The sequence below is a fragment of the Dama dama genome, chromosome 32 (assembly GCF_033118175.1).
Source record: "Dama dama isolate Ldn47 chromosome 32, ASM3311817v1, whole genome shotgun sequence".
Lineage (NCBI taxonomy): Eukaryota > Metazoa > Chordata > Mammalia > Artiodactyla > Cervidae > Dama > Dama dama.
This window is the reverse complement of record NC_083712.1, coordinates 21,976,086-21,995,132: the sequence shown is the minus strand read 5'-3', so window position 1 is coordinate 21,995,132 and position 19,047 is coordinate 21,976,086. Positions and strand designations below refer to the sequence as shown.

The following is a 19,047-nucleotide window of genomic DNA, read 5'->3' as shown; positions in this document are numbered from 1 at the left end:
AGAGGAAATTACAGTAGTCCCCTGTTACCTGCATTTTCAGTTCCTGTGGTTTCAGGCCTGTCATAGTCTGAAAATATTAAATGGAAAATTACATTAAATGGGAAATAAGCAATTCATAAATTTTAAATTGCATGCTGCTGTGAGTAGTGTGATGAAATCTCACTCCATACCTCCTGGGAGGTGAATCACCCCTTTCGTCCAGGTTAGTCACCTAGTAGCCACCTGGGTTATCAAATTTACTTGTGTTCAAGTAACCCTTATTTACTTACTCATGGCCCCAAAGCACAAGAGTCGAGATGCTGACAATTCAGAGATAACAGAGACATGCTGTGAACATCATCGTATTTGGATTGTCTTAGTTCTTCTAAATACTTCACCTAATACTGCTTCACCCTAAAGTTCTCTGGAAACTTCTATATTTACTAGTACAACCATAGGTTTTTGGAATCATATAATCCAAGAAGTTTACATATCTAGGACAGATATTTTGAAATCCTCTAGTTCAAACTATTTATAATCCAAACTACAGATGAGAAAATTAACTCTTAAAAAAATTAAATGCCTCTTCCAAAATCATAGATACTTTGATGATTTTTTCCCCTGATATACTGATTTATCTCCCTTTCTGAACTTCATTCTCATTGTGTGTGTTTTAGTCGCTCAGTCATTTCTGACTCTTTGTGACCCCATGGACTGTAGCTCGCCAGGCTCTTCTCTTCATGGAATTCTCCCGGCAAGCATAGTGGAGTGGGTTGCCATTCCCTTCTCATCAACAAAGCAATTTATTGTCCAAAATAGTATCATAAAATTGTATGATTGTGGCTTTCCAGTCATGCTAAAGGTCTATTGAGTTCTCTTCACCACCAATCAGGAAGCTTTACTGGAAGCTTGTTCCTGATTGGTGAGAGCATGCTGTAACAGTAGAATTCCACGGAGTAAACAAAAAAGCGTAGCAACAACTGAGTTTGCGGTCTCATTACCCCCAGCCTAGGCCAACCTGGACTCCTTCATCCCACATTAGGTGGCCTCTACATTTTATATGAAGGCTCTGATTTTCCATTCAACTGTGATCCACCTTATAACATGGAAACCCAATACAGATGGAAAGATAAAACTGAACAACACAGTTAAAATAAGGTGTATTCCCAGGTAAAATAGACCGGTGCTTTCGTTTAAAATGGATTAGTTTGATGAGCTTCAGTTACGAGGTAATGGGAAGGTACTGGTGCACAAGAACTGTATCTCTGGGCAGTGTCACCAATTCCTACTAGTGGCAGCAGCTGTGGTGGGTGACATGATTTGCTAGAGCATGTGATTTCACAGCCAGAGAGGACTTGCAGATAGCTTTGATCATTGACTCCTTGTGGTGGGAACAGACATGGATGAGGGCTGTGCTTCTCATAGCTGTGAAAGGTCCTGGTTTCCTAAGAAGGAATGCTCATATACCAGAGTTGGTAGTTTGGTGCCCTATCCTTCAGTGATGAGGGGAGTATGCTCTTTCTGTCAAGTGGAAATGGAATCTCTTGGTGCATTTTCCTAGAGAAAAATATTTCTACCATATTATTATTTTATTCTCTTTTACAGAATACCCACTGTGGAGACAGGATGAAGTTGACCAGTGAAAAGTTGCCCAAGAACCCCTCTTATACTTCTCTATCCCACTTTGCTGCTAAGAATACAAAACTCTTCCAATGGAGAAAGGAAAAGACTGGTACAAGTCCTGATAGTATTTTCACTTAAAGTTAATTATGTACACCAGAGCAAAAGAGACAAGAAATATGAGTCTTATTGCTGGCAAAGAAGTGGTTAATTCTTCCAGTGGAGAAAGGAAGAGACTGGTACAAGTCCTGATAATATTTTTACTAAATGTTAATTACATACACCAGAGCAAAAGAGACAGGAAATATGGGTCTTACTGCTGGCAAGGAAGTGGTTAAGTTTACAGTCCTTTCTAGCTTTTCTGTAAAAATCTGTGGAATTGCTACCCAGCTTATCTGGTAGCAGATCATCAGTGAAGAAATTTCATCATGAGATCCTGCTCCTGGTTTTACTCTCAGGACTTTAGAACACCCTTCTTGAAAAAAGAAGCCAGATGTCACTTCTGTTAGAGAGGACAGTACCATACTTTATTTGAAATAGGCATTTAAAGCTACCATTTCTTTTTCTATAGACCTAAAAAAAATTAAATTGGGGATGGTTAGCGCATTTAGTTAGAGTAGTTCTAATTAAGACTGAAATTAAGAATTTCACACAGAGGCCAGCTTTGTCTAAAGAATTCCACACAGACTACATTGCTAGAGCTCCTGCCTAGTAGGAAAGAGGGTTAGTGTGACAGCCCACCAATGTACTTAATTACGTAAGATACAATGTCTGGTATTGTGATAGTGCTTTCTTTTTTCTAAGGTGATGCTTTTTCCTTGAACTAAGGAGGTCAGTTTTAGGAATGAGAACTAGGAAGGAAACCAGTGTAAACAGTGTCGGATGAATTCTATATACTTTATTACTTTAAGAGAAAAAATTCACATTGTATGGGTAAAGATGGAATTCTCTACTTTTTAAAAAACCAGATCATTACAGCCATGCTGATTTGGTGGATAAGGCTTTGCAGCTCTTGAAGGAAAGGATAAGAAGAGGGGATACTATGGCATATTTCCTACGAGGTCAACTTTATTTTGAAGAGGTATCAGTTTTTGTGGATTTGTTTTCATTTCGTATAAAGCCATTGTTAGATCTCCATAGCAAAGTTTCCTATAGAGTTCCTTACCATTGTTAAGCCAGGGAAGTTCTGTCAAATTCCCTAGATTGTGTTTGTGGCTTTGAGCATGATACGTTGGTCCCAGCTTACAGAGCTATTTGACCTTTCTCCATAAAAGTCATTCTAATGAATGTCATTTATGGGAGTCATTTTGTTATGAAATCCATTTGCACATAATAAATAAGTCTAATTTTTATATTTTACTAAAATATTCAGTGTCATTTGTAAAATATTTTTATATTATTAACAATTAAAAATCCTGATTCTTATCGATTAATAGTACTTAAAGGTATCTTTAAGCTTCTGTATGGATTAAGGAGAGAATTTCCCTCTTTATCCACATTATGCTGAGATTTACAAAGTAGGTCTAGGTAGACCTGTGCAAGATATCACTCCAGCTTCAGCAGTATAGCTTCAATTGTTCATTGAACCCCAAGGAAAGATGCAAAAAAGGACCAGCTGTCCCCAGCCCCTCACTATCTCTTGAATGTTTGGGCAACCCTTCACCTATATCCTACTTACTAATCTTTTTATGGCTCCTTCCTTCATTCTGGCAACAAATATTTGTTGAGGACTCATCACGTACCTGTCACTCTGAGGATCATGTAGCATAATGTTTAAGAGAATGATCTTTCAGCTTGGAGCATAGGTTCAGTTGAGGTTCTATTGCTTGTTAACTATACCCTTGGGCACAAAGGCTTAACCTCTTAGTGCCTCAGTTTCCTCATCTCTAAAGGAGGGGTAATAATATGTATGCCATAGAGCTATTATGAGGATATATTAATTGTAAAAATACTTACTAATAGGGCTTGCCACTTAATAAGTGCTTTATAAGTATTTGCTACTATTAAGCTAGGTACTAACTATACAGTGGTGAGGGAATTAGAATGGTCCCCATTTCATGGAGCTTATAGTCAAGAGGAAGATAACAAGTTAATATATGATTACAAATAAGTTAAAAGTACTATGAAAGCAATTAACTGGCTACTCTGATAGAGATTAACTTAGGGGTAGGGCAGAAAGACCTGTTGTTGAAACTGAAACTTAAGGAAACAGGCAATGCAAACAGCCACAGGGAAGTACATTCCAGGTAGAAGGGAAAACAAATGCAACGTTTCTGAGATGAAGATTTTGGCGAGCTCTACAGTGTGAAAAGAATGCAAAGTCAAGTGGGCCTTAGGAAGCATCACTACAAACAAAGCTAGTGGAGGTGATGGAATTCCAGTTGAGCTATTACAAATCCTAAAAGATGATGCTGTGAAAGTGCTGCCCTCAACATGCCAGCAAATTTGGAACACTCAGCACTGGCCACAGGACTGGAAAAGGTCAGTTTTCATTCCAATACCAAAGAATGCTCAAACTGCTGCACAATTGCACTCATCTCACACGCTAGCAAAGTAATGCTCAAAATTCTCCAAGCCAGGCTTCAACAGTACATGAACCGTGATCTTCCAGATGATCAAGCTGGATTTAGAAAAGGCAGAGGAACCAGATGTCAAATTGCCAACATCCATTGGATCATCGAAAACACAAGAGAGTTCCAGAAAAACATCTGCTTTATTGACTATTCCAAAGCCTTTGACTGTGTGGATCACAACAAACTCTGGAAAATTCTTCAAGAGATGGGAATACCAGACCACCCAATCTGCCGCTTGAGAAATCTGTATGCAGGTCAAGAAGCAACAGTTAGAACTGGACATGGAACAACAGACTGGTTCCAAATCGGGAAAGGAGTATGTCAAGGCTATATATTGTCACCCTGTTTATATAACTTATATACAGAGTACACCATGAGAAACACTGGGCTGGAGGAAGCACAAGCTGGAATCAAGATTGCTGGGAGAAATATCAATAACCTCAGATATGCAGATGACACCACCCTTATGGCAGAAAGCAAAGAAGAACTAAAGAGCCTCATGAAAGTGAAAGAGGAGAGTGAAAAATTTGTCTTAAAACTCAACATTCAGAAAATTAAGATCATGGCATCTGGTCCCATCACTTCATGGCCAATAGATGGGAAAACAGTGAAAACAGGGACAGACTTTATTTTCTTGGGCTCTGAAGTCACTGCAGATGGTGACTGCAGCCATAAAATTAAAAGACTCTTGCTCCTTGGAAGAAAACTTATGACCAACCTAGAGAGCATATTAAAAAGCAGAGACATTACTTTGCCAACAAAGGTCCATCTTGTCAAACCTATGGTTTTTCCAGTAGTCATGTATGGATGTGTGAGTTGGACTGTGAAGAAAGCTGAGTGCTGAAGAATTGATGCTTTTGAACTGTGGTGTTGGAGAAGACTCTTGAGAGTCCCTTGGACTGCAAGGAGATCCAACCAGTCCATCCTAAAGGAGATCAGTCCTGGGTGTCGCAAAGAGTCGGACACGACTGAGCAACTGAACTGAAGGGCTCTAGACGAACCTTGTTTCAAAAGTAGTGAGAAGCTGTTGGAAGTGTTTTGAGACTGATGAATGGACTGGAAGGGAAGCGTAAAACCAAGACCAGTTTGGAGAGAAATTATACTAGTTGGGGCAAGAGAGGTTGGTGGTCTTGACCAGAGTGGTAGCAGTGGAACTGGGTCCTGGATATATTTTGGAGACACAAGTAATGGTGGCATGGACTGAAAAATGGAGAAGTGGGTGAGTTTTGAGGAAACCATCAAGAGTTCAGTTTTTGGACATTTTATGTTTAAGATTCCCCTTCGTCATCCAAGTATAAGGTTTCAAAGTAGAAACTACATGTAATACTCTAGATCTCAAAAGAAAAGTCAGAGTTGAAAGTAAATATATATCTGAGATTTTTCCAGCATGTATATGACATTTAAAATCACAAAAACTGTAAGGTCCTCTCTTCTCTTTCTCTGTATGGAGTATTCTGAGTTTTGCAGCCTTCATATCTTGGCCAAACATTAGCCAAAAAAGAAAATGAATCTTTACAAGTCATTTACTTATTGTTAGCATTTTGGTGAAATTTTTATTAATTTCATCAATTTGTTGATTAATTATAGTTTAGGAAAAGAGAAATTCAGTAGTTTCTGTGTTTTCCAAAAGTTGTTTTTGTCAGGCCTTCTCATCTTTGTACTGACCTTTCAACTCAGTGACTGTTTTTCCAGTATTACAAATGATTTATTCTTTAAGGCATTTTCCATGGGGGATTAAGATACAAGCTCCATGTTTGTTCCTTACACTGTAGCATATTTCTTATTATATCCTATGATGCTAAGGAGCCTTAAATGAATGACTCGTGACATGGAGGTTTCTATAGGACATATGGGAGGAAGATAATTTTTGAGAATCACATATTTGCTTTTCTGTGTCTTATCTTTAGCTAGAAAATGGCAAAACTGGAAGAGCCATATTAAAGTGGATATTTAATAATAATGGATGTCCTGATGCTTATCTTTTCTCAGAGACTTTGGCCCCAACTCTGAAGTTTCTCAGATTCTGGGAGTGATGGGTGATATGGCAGGCTGGGATGAGCACCAAGCTAGATTATCATTAGAGGGTAGTTCAGCCATAGCCAAGAATAAGAGTGAAAGTCGAAGAAAGTCCCTCCTAGGTTCCTCCTCTTACTTCCCTCAGTTGCCATGTTTAGGTTTATTTTACTGATTTTTATAGTGTGTTGATTGTTGTCAGTGGCTCACTTGTAAATTCCATACATTTGTTTCTGTCTTTTTTTGTTTTATTTGGTGCTGCTAGCTAGATTTAGGTGGGAACTAAGTATCTAAGTATCTGTGATTACTTTAAGATAATAAAAAAAAAATTCAATATTTCCTGGGAGCTTACAGGGATGGTATGAAGAAGCGTTAGAACAGTTTGAAGAAATCAAGGAAAAGGATCATCAGGCAACTTACCAGCTAGGAGTGATGTATTATGATGGCCTGGGGACAGTCGCAGACTCTGTAAGTTATTGTTTTGTTCAGTGTTTAAGATTTCATGGTTTCTGGATTATTTGATACATTTAAAATTGCTTATATTTTAATAATATATATACGTACTCATATTTAAATAATTATCTGTTCTTTCAGCCTTTACATGAAAACAAAATTTCTTTTTGCCCCCTCCTTGCTACCATTAGCTGTCAATAACATTTATGTTTTAAAATGTTTTCCTTTGTTCTTAAAAGTTACTTTAAAGCTACATGAACATGGAGAGACGTTAGAAAATAAGCAAAATTAAGATCACTCCAAATTTTCCTATCAAATATGGAATTATTAATAGTTATTATTTTAGAGTATATTCTTTCATGTATTGCCCTATGCAGAAGAAAATTATGTGTGTGTATACACACCTACATTTTTAAAATATACGACCAAGTATACATACTGTTTTGTAATCTTTTTTTTTTCCACCTTTGTTTTGATTGTCCTTCATTGTCAATAGATATAGTCTACATTTTCATTTAAATACTTGTATAATAATCTGTTGTATATCAGTAGTATTTTTAGGCCTCATATTTTTGGCATGCTTGAAGATGAAAGAATAAGTTAAATTATGAGATTTGGAGATCAGTAATACAATTTTCTCTATGCTTTATGGTTTTCATTTTTTAATTCTTTCCCCTTTTCTTGCCTCATCTTACAGAGAAATTTTCTATGAAATTTATTTTTAAAATTTTCAAAGATATTTAGAATTTAATTTCCCTGTATTCACTTGCAAAGGTGTCCTATCTATTCAGGTCTATGACAAATTCTAAAATGTGAAAGTATACAGGCTTTCAAATTTTGGCTTTACCACTGGTTTCAAATCTTGGTTTCACCACCTATTAGCAGTATAATCTTGGGAAAATTATTTCTAGCTTTAGTGTCCTTATTTGTAAAATGAAGATAAATAACCTCAGAGATACATCTGTCATTTCCCCCTCTCCTTTGGTCATGGCCAACCTTGATGACTGATCATAACCCTCTTTGTTGTAGCTGAGTCCAGACATAGTCTCAGAACTTCTATCAGTACAAAGCTTTAAGGATACATTACCAGGTTAGTCCATTGGAGGCAGCGTAAAAAATAAAACTCATTAACCTAACTCGCATAGTTGTTAATGAGATTGGATGACAACATGTAAAAATAACTAACACAGGGCACATGGAGTAAGTATCCAAGAAGCATTTTCCTCCCTGACTTTATCTTGTATAAAGTTAATAATGTGGACCATACTCTAATTCCTGAAATTCTTCTTTTTTCCATATTTATAATTATTGCACCATATGATGAAATGAATGGTAAAAATAAATGTTTGCATTAATTGTAAGATACTCATTTTAACCTATGTATAGTTTAATTTTTGAAAGTTTAGTAACCTGCATTATCCATTACTATATTGCCTGCATTTACTCCAAGTTTAATACAGCTGACCACACCCTCCTTGCAACACCCTTCCACCTTAGCATCTGAGAGATCTTTAGTTCATCTGATTCTCCCTCATACTTTGCACACATCATTCTACCATTATTTGTATGTTTGAAATACAGTTTTTTCTGTTTGCCTCTTCACAGCCGCTCCTCAGTCCCTTGTGCTAGCTGCTTCTCTCCCATCTAATGTTGAAATGTGTCAGAACCTAGGCCTCAGCCCTTCCTGCCTCCTTTCACTCTCTCCTTGAGTAGGCTCACACTCAGCCCCATGGCTGACACTATCTATAGATACTTTTTGAAAACTTTCCAATCATTGTCTTCATACCAGAAACTAATTCTGAGATCCACATAGCCATCCCTAAATGATGAATCAGGTAAATTCATAGATTTGATGTTACTTTTCATTCTTTCTGTTTTCTCAGTGAAATAAAAGTGAAGCCATGTGTTTGCTTTAGTAGCATGTATTCATATCCTGTGCAAAGATGACATACAAACTCATGAACTGTTCCATACTTTTTATAAAAATATTTAAAAAATCAAAGCCATGAGTTGAGACTGAGAAGTGGGAGCAGGGAGAGCAGAAGTTTGAAGAGAAAGAAGGTTTTAAATAGTATCCTCTCTTCGAGATAAGTGGGAGAGACTATTGTTGAAACAAACTGATAGTACTTGTGAGGGCTGAAAGCTTGCTCTGAAATTTATAGTCATAAATTTTAAGAAGGACCTGTTAGCATAGTTAATTTTTTTCCAGCCATGTTCAATGGTTTAAGTACAGCAGACTAGGGAGAAATAGGGTATTTGCCTCATGAGTGAGTGTCATGGAGGGAGAGAGGGACAAAGGAATGAGTACAGTGACAGATACAGAATAAGCTGGTAATGTGGGAAGAACATGAAGGTGTGGAAAGATTAGGAAAATTGGTAGATTCAATGGGTTGGTATATGGAAACTCCACAAAGTAGAATGACTTCAATGTAATTACATATGGAGACCAGAGGAGCAAAAAGGAAGATGGCTTCTGTAGGTCTCTTCAATTAACCCAAGGTAAAGGGGCAAAGGGCAAATTCTTTTAATTTTTATCACTTTATAAATTTACTGAGTTGTTCTTGAGACTAATTTGGCCCAGAGTCTGGTTGAACCAAATGTGCTTTGTATGGTAGACCTGAAATGTCTTGAAATTTACATTACAAACCTCCGAATACAAAATAGTTATGTTTACTTTAATCATATATCTTTGGAAAGAAATTGAGAGGAAAAAATACATACACACAAGTATGTATGTATGTGCCTGTGTATCTTTTATATTTGTACATATCTACCATTTCTGGGGCTCTTCAGTCCTTCCTATCAAGGTGGGTTGCCGTTCGGCACTGTATTCCATTTCTGTTCAACCTGAAAAACTTCCTTTAAAGAGCATTTCTTGTATAATGTGCAGGTGATGAGTTATCTCCAATTGTGATTACCTGAAAATGTCTTCAATCTACCTTCATTTCTAATGAATTGTTTTGGGGTTGAGCTCTTTCTTACTCCACTTTAAAAATGCCGTTCTAATATCTCCTGGCTTCTCATGAGAAGTCAGTCTCTGTATTGTGTGTTAGTCATTCAGTCGTCTCTGACTCTTTGTGACTTCATGGACTATAGCCCATCAGGCTCCTTTGTCCATGGAGTTCTCCAGGCAAGAATACTGGAGTGGGTTGCCATTCCCTTCTCTAGGGGATCTTCCCAACCCAGGGATCGAACCCCTGTCTCCTGCATTGCAGGCAGATACCTTACCATCTGAACCACCAGGGAAGTTCTATATTATGTCCCCTGTATGTAATGTGGCCTTTTTCTCTGACCGCTTGCAAGGTGTCTATAGCTTTCAGCAGTTTGACTATGATGTGTGCCTAGGAGAGGGTTTTTGTGTATCCTATCTGGGGTTTATTGAATTTCAAGGATCCCTTTTGGTTGCAGTTTTCAAGAGTTATTCCTTTTCCAGTTTATGTTGGCTTTGGTAAACTTCCTAGTGCCTTTAAAAAGTGGTTCTATATGTTTGGTCCCAGTTTAATCACTACCATCTATGGGAGGATTTACACAAACACTTCACTCTACTGTGGTTGTACCATAAGTTCTCTCTTACTAACAAGCTGGGGTGCAGGGGGAATGGTAGACACCTACCTCACATACTCACAGAAATAGATCCATGTGATCTGGGACTCAATAAAACACCTTTATTTTCTCATCTTTTACTGTGTTGTTTAGCCAACAATAGCATTTTGAGAGAGCAGTGAGGGGTAAAGGTTAGAATGAAGTGTATACAACTGTACATGACTGTTAAATATTTTTTTCTTTGGAGTGACTTTTGAAGGTTTTGAAACTGAGGATTAAGTCCATTTCACCTGCCTTCATTTGTCAAGGTTGTTTTAAAGCTAACATGCCCTCCAGGCAACATGAGCATAAACCATAAACCATTGCCCAAGTGGTTGTCTAGAAACTGGGAGTCAGCTGCATCTAGTTTGAGCAGCTGGTTGAGACTGGATAGGGCCACCCACCCTCCAGCTGGGCATCCTTGGTGATCTTTTGAATGTGCAGAAGCCTGTAGCTTAGTTACACCTGCGCAGAGCGAAAATTACCCACCAGTCACCGCACCTTTCCCCCATGCCCTCCACACTCCCCACACCTCCAACTGCCATGCTGCATTATTCATTATCCTGTGAATACCTGGAACCACTTGCCTTGGGAAGCTGTTTTGAGATTTGTTCTTCCTGTCTTCTGGTTTGACTGCCTTACAAATAAACCCTCTTTTTGCTGCAGACCTCTGTGTCTCAGCCTTTGGCTTGCAATGTGTCTGGCAAGACAAATCTAGTTTGGTAACAGATGAGGTGAGCCAGCCAAGAGGTAAGTAAAGATGAACCTTTCACCTGTGGCTCGTTGGCCCCTTGCAGGTGCTGAGGACCTGGGGACAAGCAGACCCTATGGCCCTCGCTCCCCGCTCCCACTCCCGCCCCAGCCCCACCCCCGCATCCTCTGCCTGCCTTTTGTGTGGAGAAAAACCAGCCAAAGAATGAATTCAGAGAAATGAAAGTGTTGAAGCAAAGGAAAAGAAGACCAAATTACACTACTTCAGTCATTAAATGAAGCCAAGGACCTTTAGTTCTCCTCAGGAGCTACAGGTAATATTCTAAACCACATCCTTTGAGCTGGTTTGTAGCCACTGAAACCCGTACCAGGTAGAAGAAGTTAAATACATGATGACCAGACTAGCCATGAGAACTGGCCCCAAAGAAATGGGAACAAACCAACCCTGGAATTGAAGATTAACTGTACTTAAAACAATCAAGATGATGCTGATCAAACCACTTCATGACCAGTTTCAAGATGACTGTCAGAACTGACGGTGCTGTTCTGCATGCAACACCCTCTCCAACTATAAAAGTTCTTACCCACTGATCGTCAGTGAGGAGTTGGCTTTCGGACTTGAGTCCGCCGTTCTCTCCCACTGCTGGCCTCTGGAATAAAAAAAACTTTCCTTTCCACCTGACTTGCCTCTCAAGTATTGGCTTCTGCGCGGTGAGCAGTCGGACCTGATTTTTCGTAACTTATTTTGGAGGTTTTGGGCTTTTGGGTTTGGAAGATTTCTTTTGGGTGAGTAACTTCGAAATAAACACAACTATGCCTAGATTGTCTTTGCAACCCTGAATGGATCACGGATCAGAGGCCCACTTGGAGGGATTTTGGCAGACAGTACAGAAGGTTACAGGCTTCTGTATTATGGGTCACAGGCCCAGGGCCATGGTTTTGTTTTAGTCTTGCTTGTCCGTGTATGTCTGTGTCTAACTGTCTAAATGTTAGGAACTGGCTACTGGGGATTGAGCTGAGGTGTCCAAAGAAACCTTGAAAATGTCTTTTTTTCCAGGAGCTAGACTGTCAGATGGGGAAAAAGCATAACTTTGTATATATGCCTGAATGTCCCATTTCCCTTCTGAGAGATTTACTAAATACCAGGGTTACCTTTGCACCTGGGCAAATGAGCATTAAAATACCACTAGAGCAGGCTTGCAAATTTCAGGCTATACCCCAAAGAGAACAGCCTGCAACTATTCCAGGAGAGATTGCAAAGAGGAGTCCAGAGGCCTGGGTGAACGAGAGATCAGCAAGAGCAGAGAGCTCGGCCTATATAAGTTAGGGCATCACCTGAAGTCGGCTTGTACAGGATTTAAGAGCAATCAGATTGTAAAAGAGGCTCGTGGGGCAGTCCCTGAGGCCTGCACTGTGTCACTGATCTGTCCACAAAATGTGGCTCTACCGTATGAGGGGTTACAGATGCCTTTTCTTGCACGTCCTTGTTTTAAATCCCAAGAGTTGTTTGCTTTCAAGTGGAAAGATCTGATACTAAGAGTTAAACAACAGTACTGCCAGACAGTACTTCCTTGAGGATTTAAAACTTCACCCATCATTTTTGGAGCAATCCTGGCAAAAGATTAAGGGACCCTCAACTAAATGAGGGAGGTAGACTGGTATTCAGATTACCAGTAAGACAAAGGACACTTGAGACCAGAATATGATTTTTCTTTCTTTATTTTTTTTGGCTATGCTGGGTCGTCGTTGCTGTGCAGGCTTTTCACTAGTTGCAGTGAGCAGGGGCTCCTCTTCATTGTAGTGCTTGGGCTTCTCATTGTGGTGGCTTCTCTCGTTGCTGGGCACGGGCTCCAGGTGTGTGCACTTCAGTAGTTGCAGCTCCCAGGCTCTAGAACACAGGCTGAGTAGTTGTTGGCACATGGGCTTAGTTGCCCCGAGACCAGGGATCCAACCTGTGTGCTCTACATTGGCAGGCAGATTCCTATCCACTGTACCACCAGGGAGGTTGCCAGAACATGATTTTGATTTCAGCTTTTTTGGTTGAACAAGGCTATCAGGTATCCAAGAAAAAGCAGAGTTCTCAGCCCTCTGGTAAATATTTGGGTTTTGAACTCTCACAAGGACAGAGACTTGACCTCTGACAGAAGGGGAGCTCTAGGCAGGGCAGCAGCCCCCACCAAGAGACTGCTGCAGGAATCTCTGGGAATGGCCGGCTTCTGCCACATTTGGGTCCTCAGCTTTGGACTCAGAGCAAAACCCCTTTCAGAAGTTCTTAAAGGAGGAGATAATGAACATTCTGAAGCCCAGCTCCATCTTCAACAAACGGACCTTATGAGGAACCGGCCAGGAGAGGGAAGCCACACTGCAAGAGGAACATCAACGCCAGCTTCTCAGTGGGCCAGGGAACCCCCAACAGATCTGAAGTTCCTATTGAGGAAGCAGCCATGAGAAAGACAGGTGAATGGGGTTGCTGTGGTGGTGGGCTTGAGAAAGTAAAATTCAGAGAGCAATTTAAATAACTCATTAGTTATCAGATTTTCTGTTCCGCTTTCTCTTTGTTTATAACCTCCCAGGCTTGGAAGGACAGTTCAGTGATCAGAATTTTTCAGTCTTCGGCAAAAGTAGATAATTTCTCTACCTTTTGGCTGTCATCCAAAACCTTCTGTATTTGATCATGTTGACCCCTTAGTTGTGCCTGTCATTAATTGTTGACCATCCCTAACTTCACTGTGACTTCAGGTGTGACTACTGAATTAGGGTAATCAGTAAATTTCCTGTCCTTTGTATTTTCTTGACTAACTGGAAAATTTGGTCTTCTCCTCCTGTCCTCAGAATTAAAAACAAAACCAAACCTTTGGCATCTCCCCTTGCCAAGGTTCTGTTTGGGGAGGGTATTTCAGAAACCACACTTAGCTTTCCCAGCCTGTGTCCCTTCCATATTATCTAAATGTTGTCAACTGATAATGATCAAGACACTCCAATAGGTAAAAAGTATTATAAGACAGAGATCCCAGGTAAGACCGTGTCCCAGGTAAAATCCCCAAGGATGAGAGTCTTAACATGTCTGGTATTCTGTGTGCCCTTAAAGGATACATAGTTGTCCCTGCTCCCAACCTGGTACATATTTATCTGCAATTTTTATTACCAGTGTTGGGCCTGTGAATACCCTGACAGCTGGTGCATAAGTGATATTTGTTTGGGATCGCGATGTTAACTTGAGGGACTTGGCTGGTGATCCAGTTGAGATTTCGCCTTCCAGTGTTGGGGGTGTGGGTCTGATTCCTGGTTGGGGAGCTAAGACCCCACATGCCTCCCAGCCAAAAAACCAAAGCATAAAACAGAAGCAGTGTCATAACAAATTCAATAAAGACTTTAAAAATCATCCACATTAAAAAAGATGTTCACCTGAAACCAGGAACATATTTTCAAATAAGTGTTTAAGAGATTGATTCAAGCCCATGTTAGGGCTTATCAGCAGGACTTAGCCGGCGCTATCCTCGCTCTTTTTCCTCCAGAGTGAGAAATGGTCAAAAGGTAAGGTGGGGACTGAAACCATGTTCAAATCCATTTCGATTGCCTTCACTAATCCAGATGCTTTTAAGACTGATGTGTCCCCCAGGCAGCATGTAGCCTAAACAAGATGCTTGCCTGAGCTTTTAGGAACCTGGAGTCGGGTATGTCTACTTCGAGCTGAGCCGGTTCAGAGGGGATGGAACTATCGGCCCATCTGGGCATGCACAAATGTCCATTGCTTGGTGACTTGTTGAACATGCAGAGCCCTATAGCTTAGGTACACTTGCACAGAACAAAGACTCCACACCTTTCCCCAGTCACTTTTTCCCACGCTCCCCATGCCTCCAGTGACTGCTTTCTTCATCCCATAAATACCCCAAACCCCTTGCCTTGCAGGGGCTGGAATTTGAGATTTGTTCTCCCATCTACTTGGCTCCTTGCTGCAAACCTCGGTGTCCCAGTGTTTTGGCTTGCTGGGCACTGGGCAGGAGGAGCCTGGGTTGGTAAACAGTTCGTGTCTGGGTTTTCAGAGGCAGGGCAAGCCTTTTATTAGCAGGCAGGATGTCTTCTGTGTTTTGTGACTATGCAGACATCATATGAAGATGAGTGTAGTAGATATAAATTTATCACTGAGCACAGCTAAGGAAAGTGCACTTAAAGAAAGAAGACAGGGTTTAGGGCTCACATGCATCCTGTAAGGGTTAAAAATGTGAAAGTGTCTGGTTATTCTTACACTTTGACGAGTTCTAAGAACTGTGCTGATTCAAAATAAGGAACATGAGAAGAGACAAAGGAACTCATTGAGACGTGATGCAATTGTGGAAGCTGTAATATGGGAGGCATGCCTTATCTCCCAGAGCTCCTAGGAACACTGACTCGGGAGATGGACTTCTGTTTATATCTAGCCCTGCAGACTCCAGGACAACCGTACTGTTAGGTACAGACTCGAGACTCTACATCATGTCAGAGCGTGAACGCTTCATGGCATTATCAGAAAACTTAGTTTGGGTAAAACTAAACTGGGATTTGGGTAAAACTAAACTGGGACTTTCTGTCTTGTTCTTTTCCTTTGTGGAAGGAAAAAGGAGTGGAATATATGAAGAAAATTGTTGATTCTCCATGCCCCAAAGCAAGACACTTAAAATTTGCAGCAGCTTACAACCTTGGAAGAGCTTATTACGAAGGAAAAGGTGTTAAACGATCAGACAAGGACGCTGAAAGGTAATCTGACCTAAGAACAAGATTTTGTTTTAATCAAATGTTCTAAACAAAGAATAACTCACCTCTCCTTCTCTTCTAGACTGTGGCTTTTTGCTGCAGATAATGGAAACCCAAAAGCTAGTGTGAAGGCTCAGAGTATCCTAGGACTGTATTACTCAACAAAGGAGCCCAAAGAGCTTGAGAAGGTAACTGGTCCATTTGATAAACTGTAGCATCACGTGTAGATTAATATTTAGTTCACTATTCCTTCTGTGAATGGAGGATAGTGAGGAATAAGTATGTAGTCCTGAGTAGCTCATAATTCTTTAAAATGTAAAGAAAGCTTACATATTAGGATCTCCAAGCTCATCTCGCCTCAACTATGAATGCTGCCTTCTTCTGCCAAAGGAGACCACAGATGTGAGCACCTTGTGTGCTGTGGAAAACACACCTACAAAATACTCTACCATCAAAGGTAAAAGAGGAGGGTGAGTTAGTACAGTCTCTTTTAATCATCAGTGATGGGAGATGTTTCCAAGAAATCTTACAGGGAGGAGGAAATGAGGCAAGCTTGTAGGAGCCACACAACCACCACCACCCACTCCCTGCACCCCCACTGCTGCCCCCAACCCCTGCCCTCACCGATCCTTGGCAGATAGCTGAACAGCTGCCTGGAAATCACTGTGAACTCAGATTCACAGGGCAGATGTGCTTGGACCACATGCAGGTTTGTGTCCTTGGTTGTCTTTGATCCTGTCAGAGCTCCAGTGGGTCTGAAAGATGGCTGCCATCTAACATCACCGGCAGGTCTCCTTGCTGTGCTGCTTTACAGAGCCTTTCAGACACTTGCTTCCTGTCTCCCACCTTCTCTGTGCTTCCTCTGGAAAACGTGAAAATCCCAAAACCTGAATAGCTGAGCTCAAGCCAGTGACCTGGCCTGCACTGTGGGGAGACAACAGGGGGACCTCCCTCAGCACCCTCTCTGAGGCCTGTGAAACTGGTGCCAGCCTGACCTGTGTTCAAGAGGCTGGAGCTGTGTCCTAGAGATGAATTAAATTCCACCTTGTGAATACTATGGAATTGTGCTTTTTCTTAGGCATTTTATTGGCATTCAGAAGCTTGTGGCAATGGAAACCTGGAGTCCCAGGGTGCCTTGGGGCTCATGTACTTCTACGGACAAGGTATCCGCCAGGATACTGAGGCTGCCCTGCACTGCCTGAGGGAAGCCGCGGAGCGTGGCAACGTCTATGCTCAAGGGAATCTCGTGGAGTATTACTATAAGATGAAGTTCTTTACAAAGTGTGTTGCATTTTCCAAAAGGTGAGTAAGCTGGATAAAAGTATTTACAAAAGCTTACTAGATGTTCTGTGCCTGGTCTGTTTAATAGAACTCACTGCAGTATTGGAATTGATGACTGTTGGCACTTGCAAAGTGGCCAATGCAACTGAGGACTGAACTTGTAACTTTCATTGGATTTTAATTTAAACAGACACACAGAGCCAGTGGCTACCGTATCAGATAGTGATCGATGAAACATCTGTGCCATCAATCTGCATGATTTCAGTGCTCTTTGCTCTATATGCCGGCTAAGTGATCTTAAGCAAATTTCACTTCTGAGGGCATGAATTGTTCTTTTGCAATCTTGCAGAAGTATTTTCTTCTTGATTAAAAACAATAGTGAATATAAAGCATTTAACATAGCTTGGCCCATGAGAATTTTTTTTTTGAGAAACTTTTTTTCTTCCTACACCCTCAGCCACGGTTCTATAACTGCACAGTTACACTAGCTTGATGAGGACAGCAAAATAAGAATGGTTAAAAGACTCAACACTACGTAAAGGATATGGAAATTTGTTCTGAGGCTGTGTACTTTCCTGCCTTTATCCACAATGCACAAACGCAACACGAGAAAGAGACCATGGTGTCCTCTAGAATGGCTGTAAGGCCATGCTGATATCTCCCTCCCTACACGCCCTTCCACAGAGCCCACAGGTGCCCAGTGTGAGGTGGACATCTACACTGGAGGATGAAGGAATGCCTTTTGCCCTCACCTCCCCAGCATCATGGGCAGAGGTGTGGTCTCCAGTGCCTCAAATCTCCCAAGTGCCCATCTGGGTAAAACTAAGACTTCAAGTAGTCCTTTAAAAATCTTTGGAACTTTTCATTATTGTCCATGTTCCTGTTTCCTATAGTATCACAGCTGACATGGAATGGACTCTTCCATATAATTGTCCATCTCTGTATCTGGGTTACAAAGAATGACTTTTTATTGCCCACTAAACATAGATGTGTAAGTTTCTCAATGTGTTTTCTGGTCCTCTGTGACTGAAGTCCAAATTCAAGGTTGATGTTTAAATACCCAAAGAGATAGAAGACTGCTTTTCTCTCCATTGTTTAAATCTGCAAAGTGGTAAGAATTTTTGTAGTAATATTTTAAACTTAATGTTTTCTAGTGGTTATTGAGCCTGACAAGTGTAATCCTAAGGGGGCTGTAAAGTAACCACTGTGGTTAGTTCCTCTTCCACTTGTGTTAGTTGACTGTATTTACCCTTCCCCAAACAGCAAACAATTTAGTTCTAAAACTTGTAGAAATGCTAGGGAAACCACTTGGGGCACAAGGATAATTTCTGGATGCGTTTATAAAAATGTAAACCGTAAGTGGTAGTGTGTTTAAATTTGACGTCTGGGTGTTCCAGGATCGCCGACTATGATGAGGTTCACGACATCCCCATGATAGCCCAGGTCACAGACTGTCTCCCGGAATTCATCAGCAGAGGCATGGCCATGGCCTCTTTCTACCACGCACGGTGTCTGCAGCTTGGCTTGGGGATCACAAAGGATGAGGCGACAGCTAAACGCTATTATTCTAAAGTAAGCCCTATCACAAACATAAATGGACTCAATTAGAATTTCTGGGTTTTTAGTTGAGACTTGAACATTTTATAAATTACTGTTTCTTACTATGCAGATAACCTCTGTCTACCCAGAAGTTGTCAGACATGCAGCTTGTTTGCAGACAGTTTTCTCATTCTTTTAAACATAATTAAGCTCAGATGGTAAAATTTCTATTTTTGATGCAAATTATTCTGTTTCACTGTCTGCAGCCTAAGGCTCAACACTAAGACCTTAAAGCCTGCACAAGCATGCCTTAGTTCATCCAGAAAAAGCGTGAATCTCTCTTTTCCTTCTGTTTACATTAGAGTACATTTCATTAAGGTTTCTTTATGCATGACATCTACTACAACCAGTTAAAATAAGCCTTTTCATGTTTTAATCCATGTGATCAGTTTATTTATACCAAATAGATTTCACATCTAAACGCAACTGTTAAAAACTGCAGAGGAAGTGAGAAAGGCAGTCATTATGAATAGTAACTGCAAGTTCATTTTTTAATAAAAAGCAA

At 40.5% G+C, this 19,047-nt stretch overlaps 1 protein-coding gene across 2 annotated transcripts in view; it reads left to right on the top strand.

Moving 5' to 3' along the window:
* Nucleotides 1-19,047, top strand: part of LRP2BP (LRP2 binding protein) — a 30,150-nt gene that overhangs the window by 4,833 nt on the left and 6,270 nt on the right. For both annotated transcript variants that reach the window (XM_061134797.1, XM_061134798.1), the window contains exons 2-8: nt 1,585-1,711; nt 2,568-2,680; nt 6,540-6,653; nt 15,523-15,665; nt 15,745-15,850; nt 16,741-16,964; nt 18,341-18,515. In XM_061134797.1, coding sequence (XP_060990780.1) covers nt 1,606-1,711; nt 2,568-2,680; nt 6,540-6,653; nt 15,523-15,665; nt 15,745-15,850; nt 16,741-16,964; nt 18,341-18,515 — 981 coding nt within the window. In that variant the 5' untranslated portion in view covers nt 1,585-1,605. The remainder of the gene's footprint in view (nt 1-1,584; nt 1,712-2,567; nt 2,681-6,539; nt 6,654-15,522; nt 15,666-15,744; nt 15,851-16,740; nt 16,965-18,340; nt 18,516-19,047) is intronic.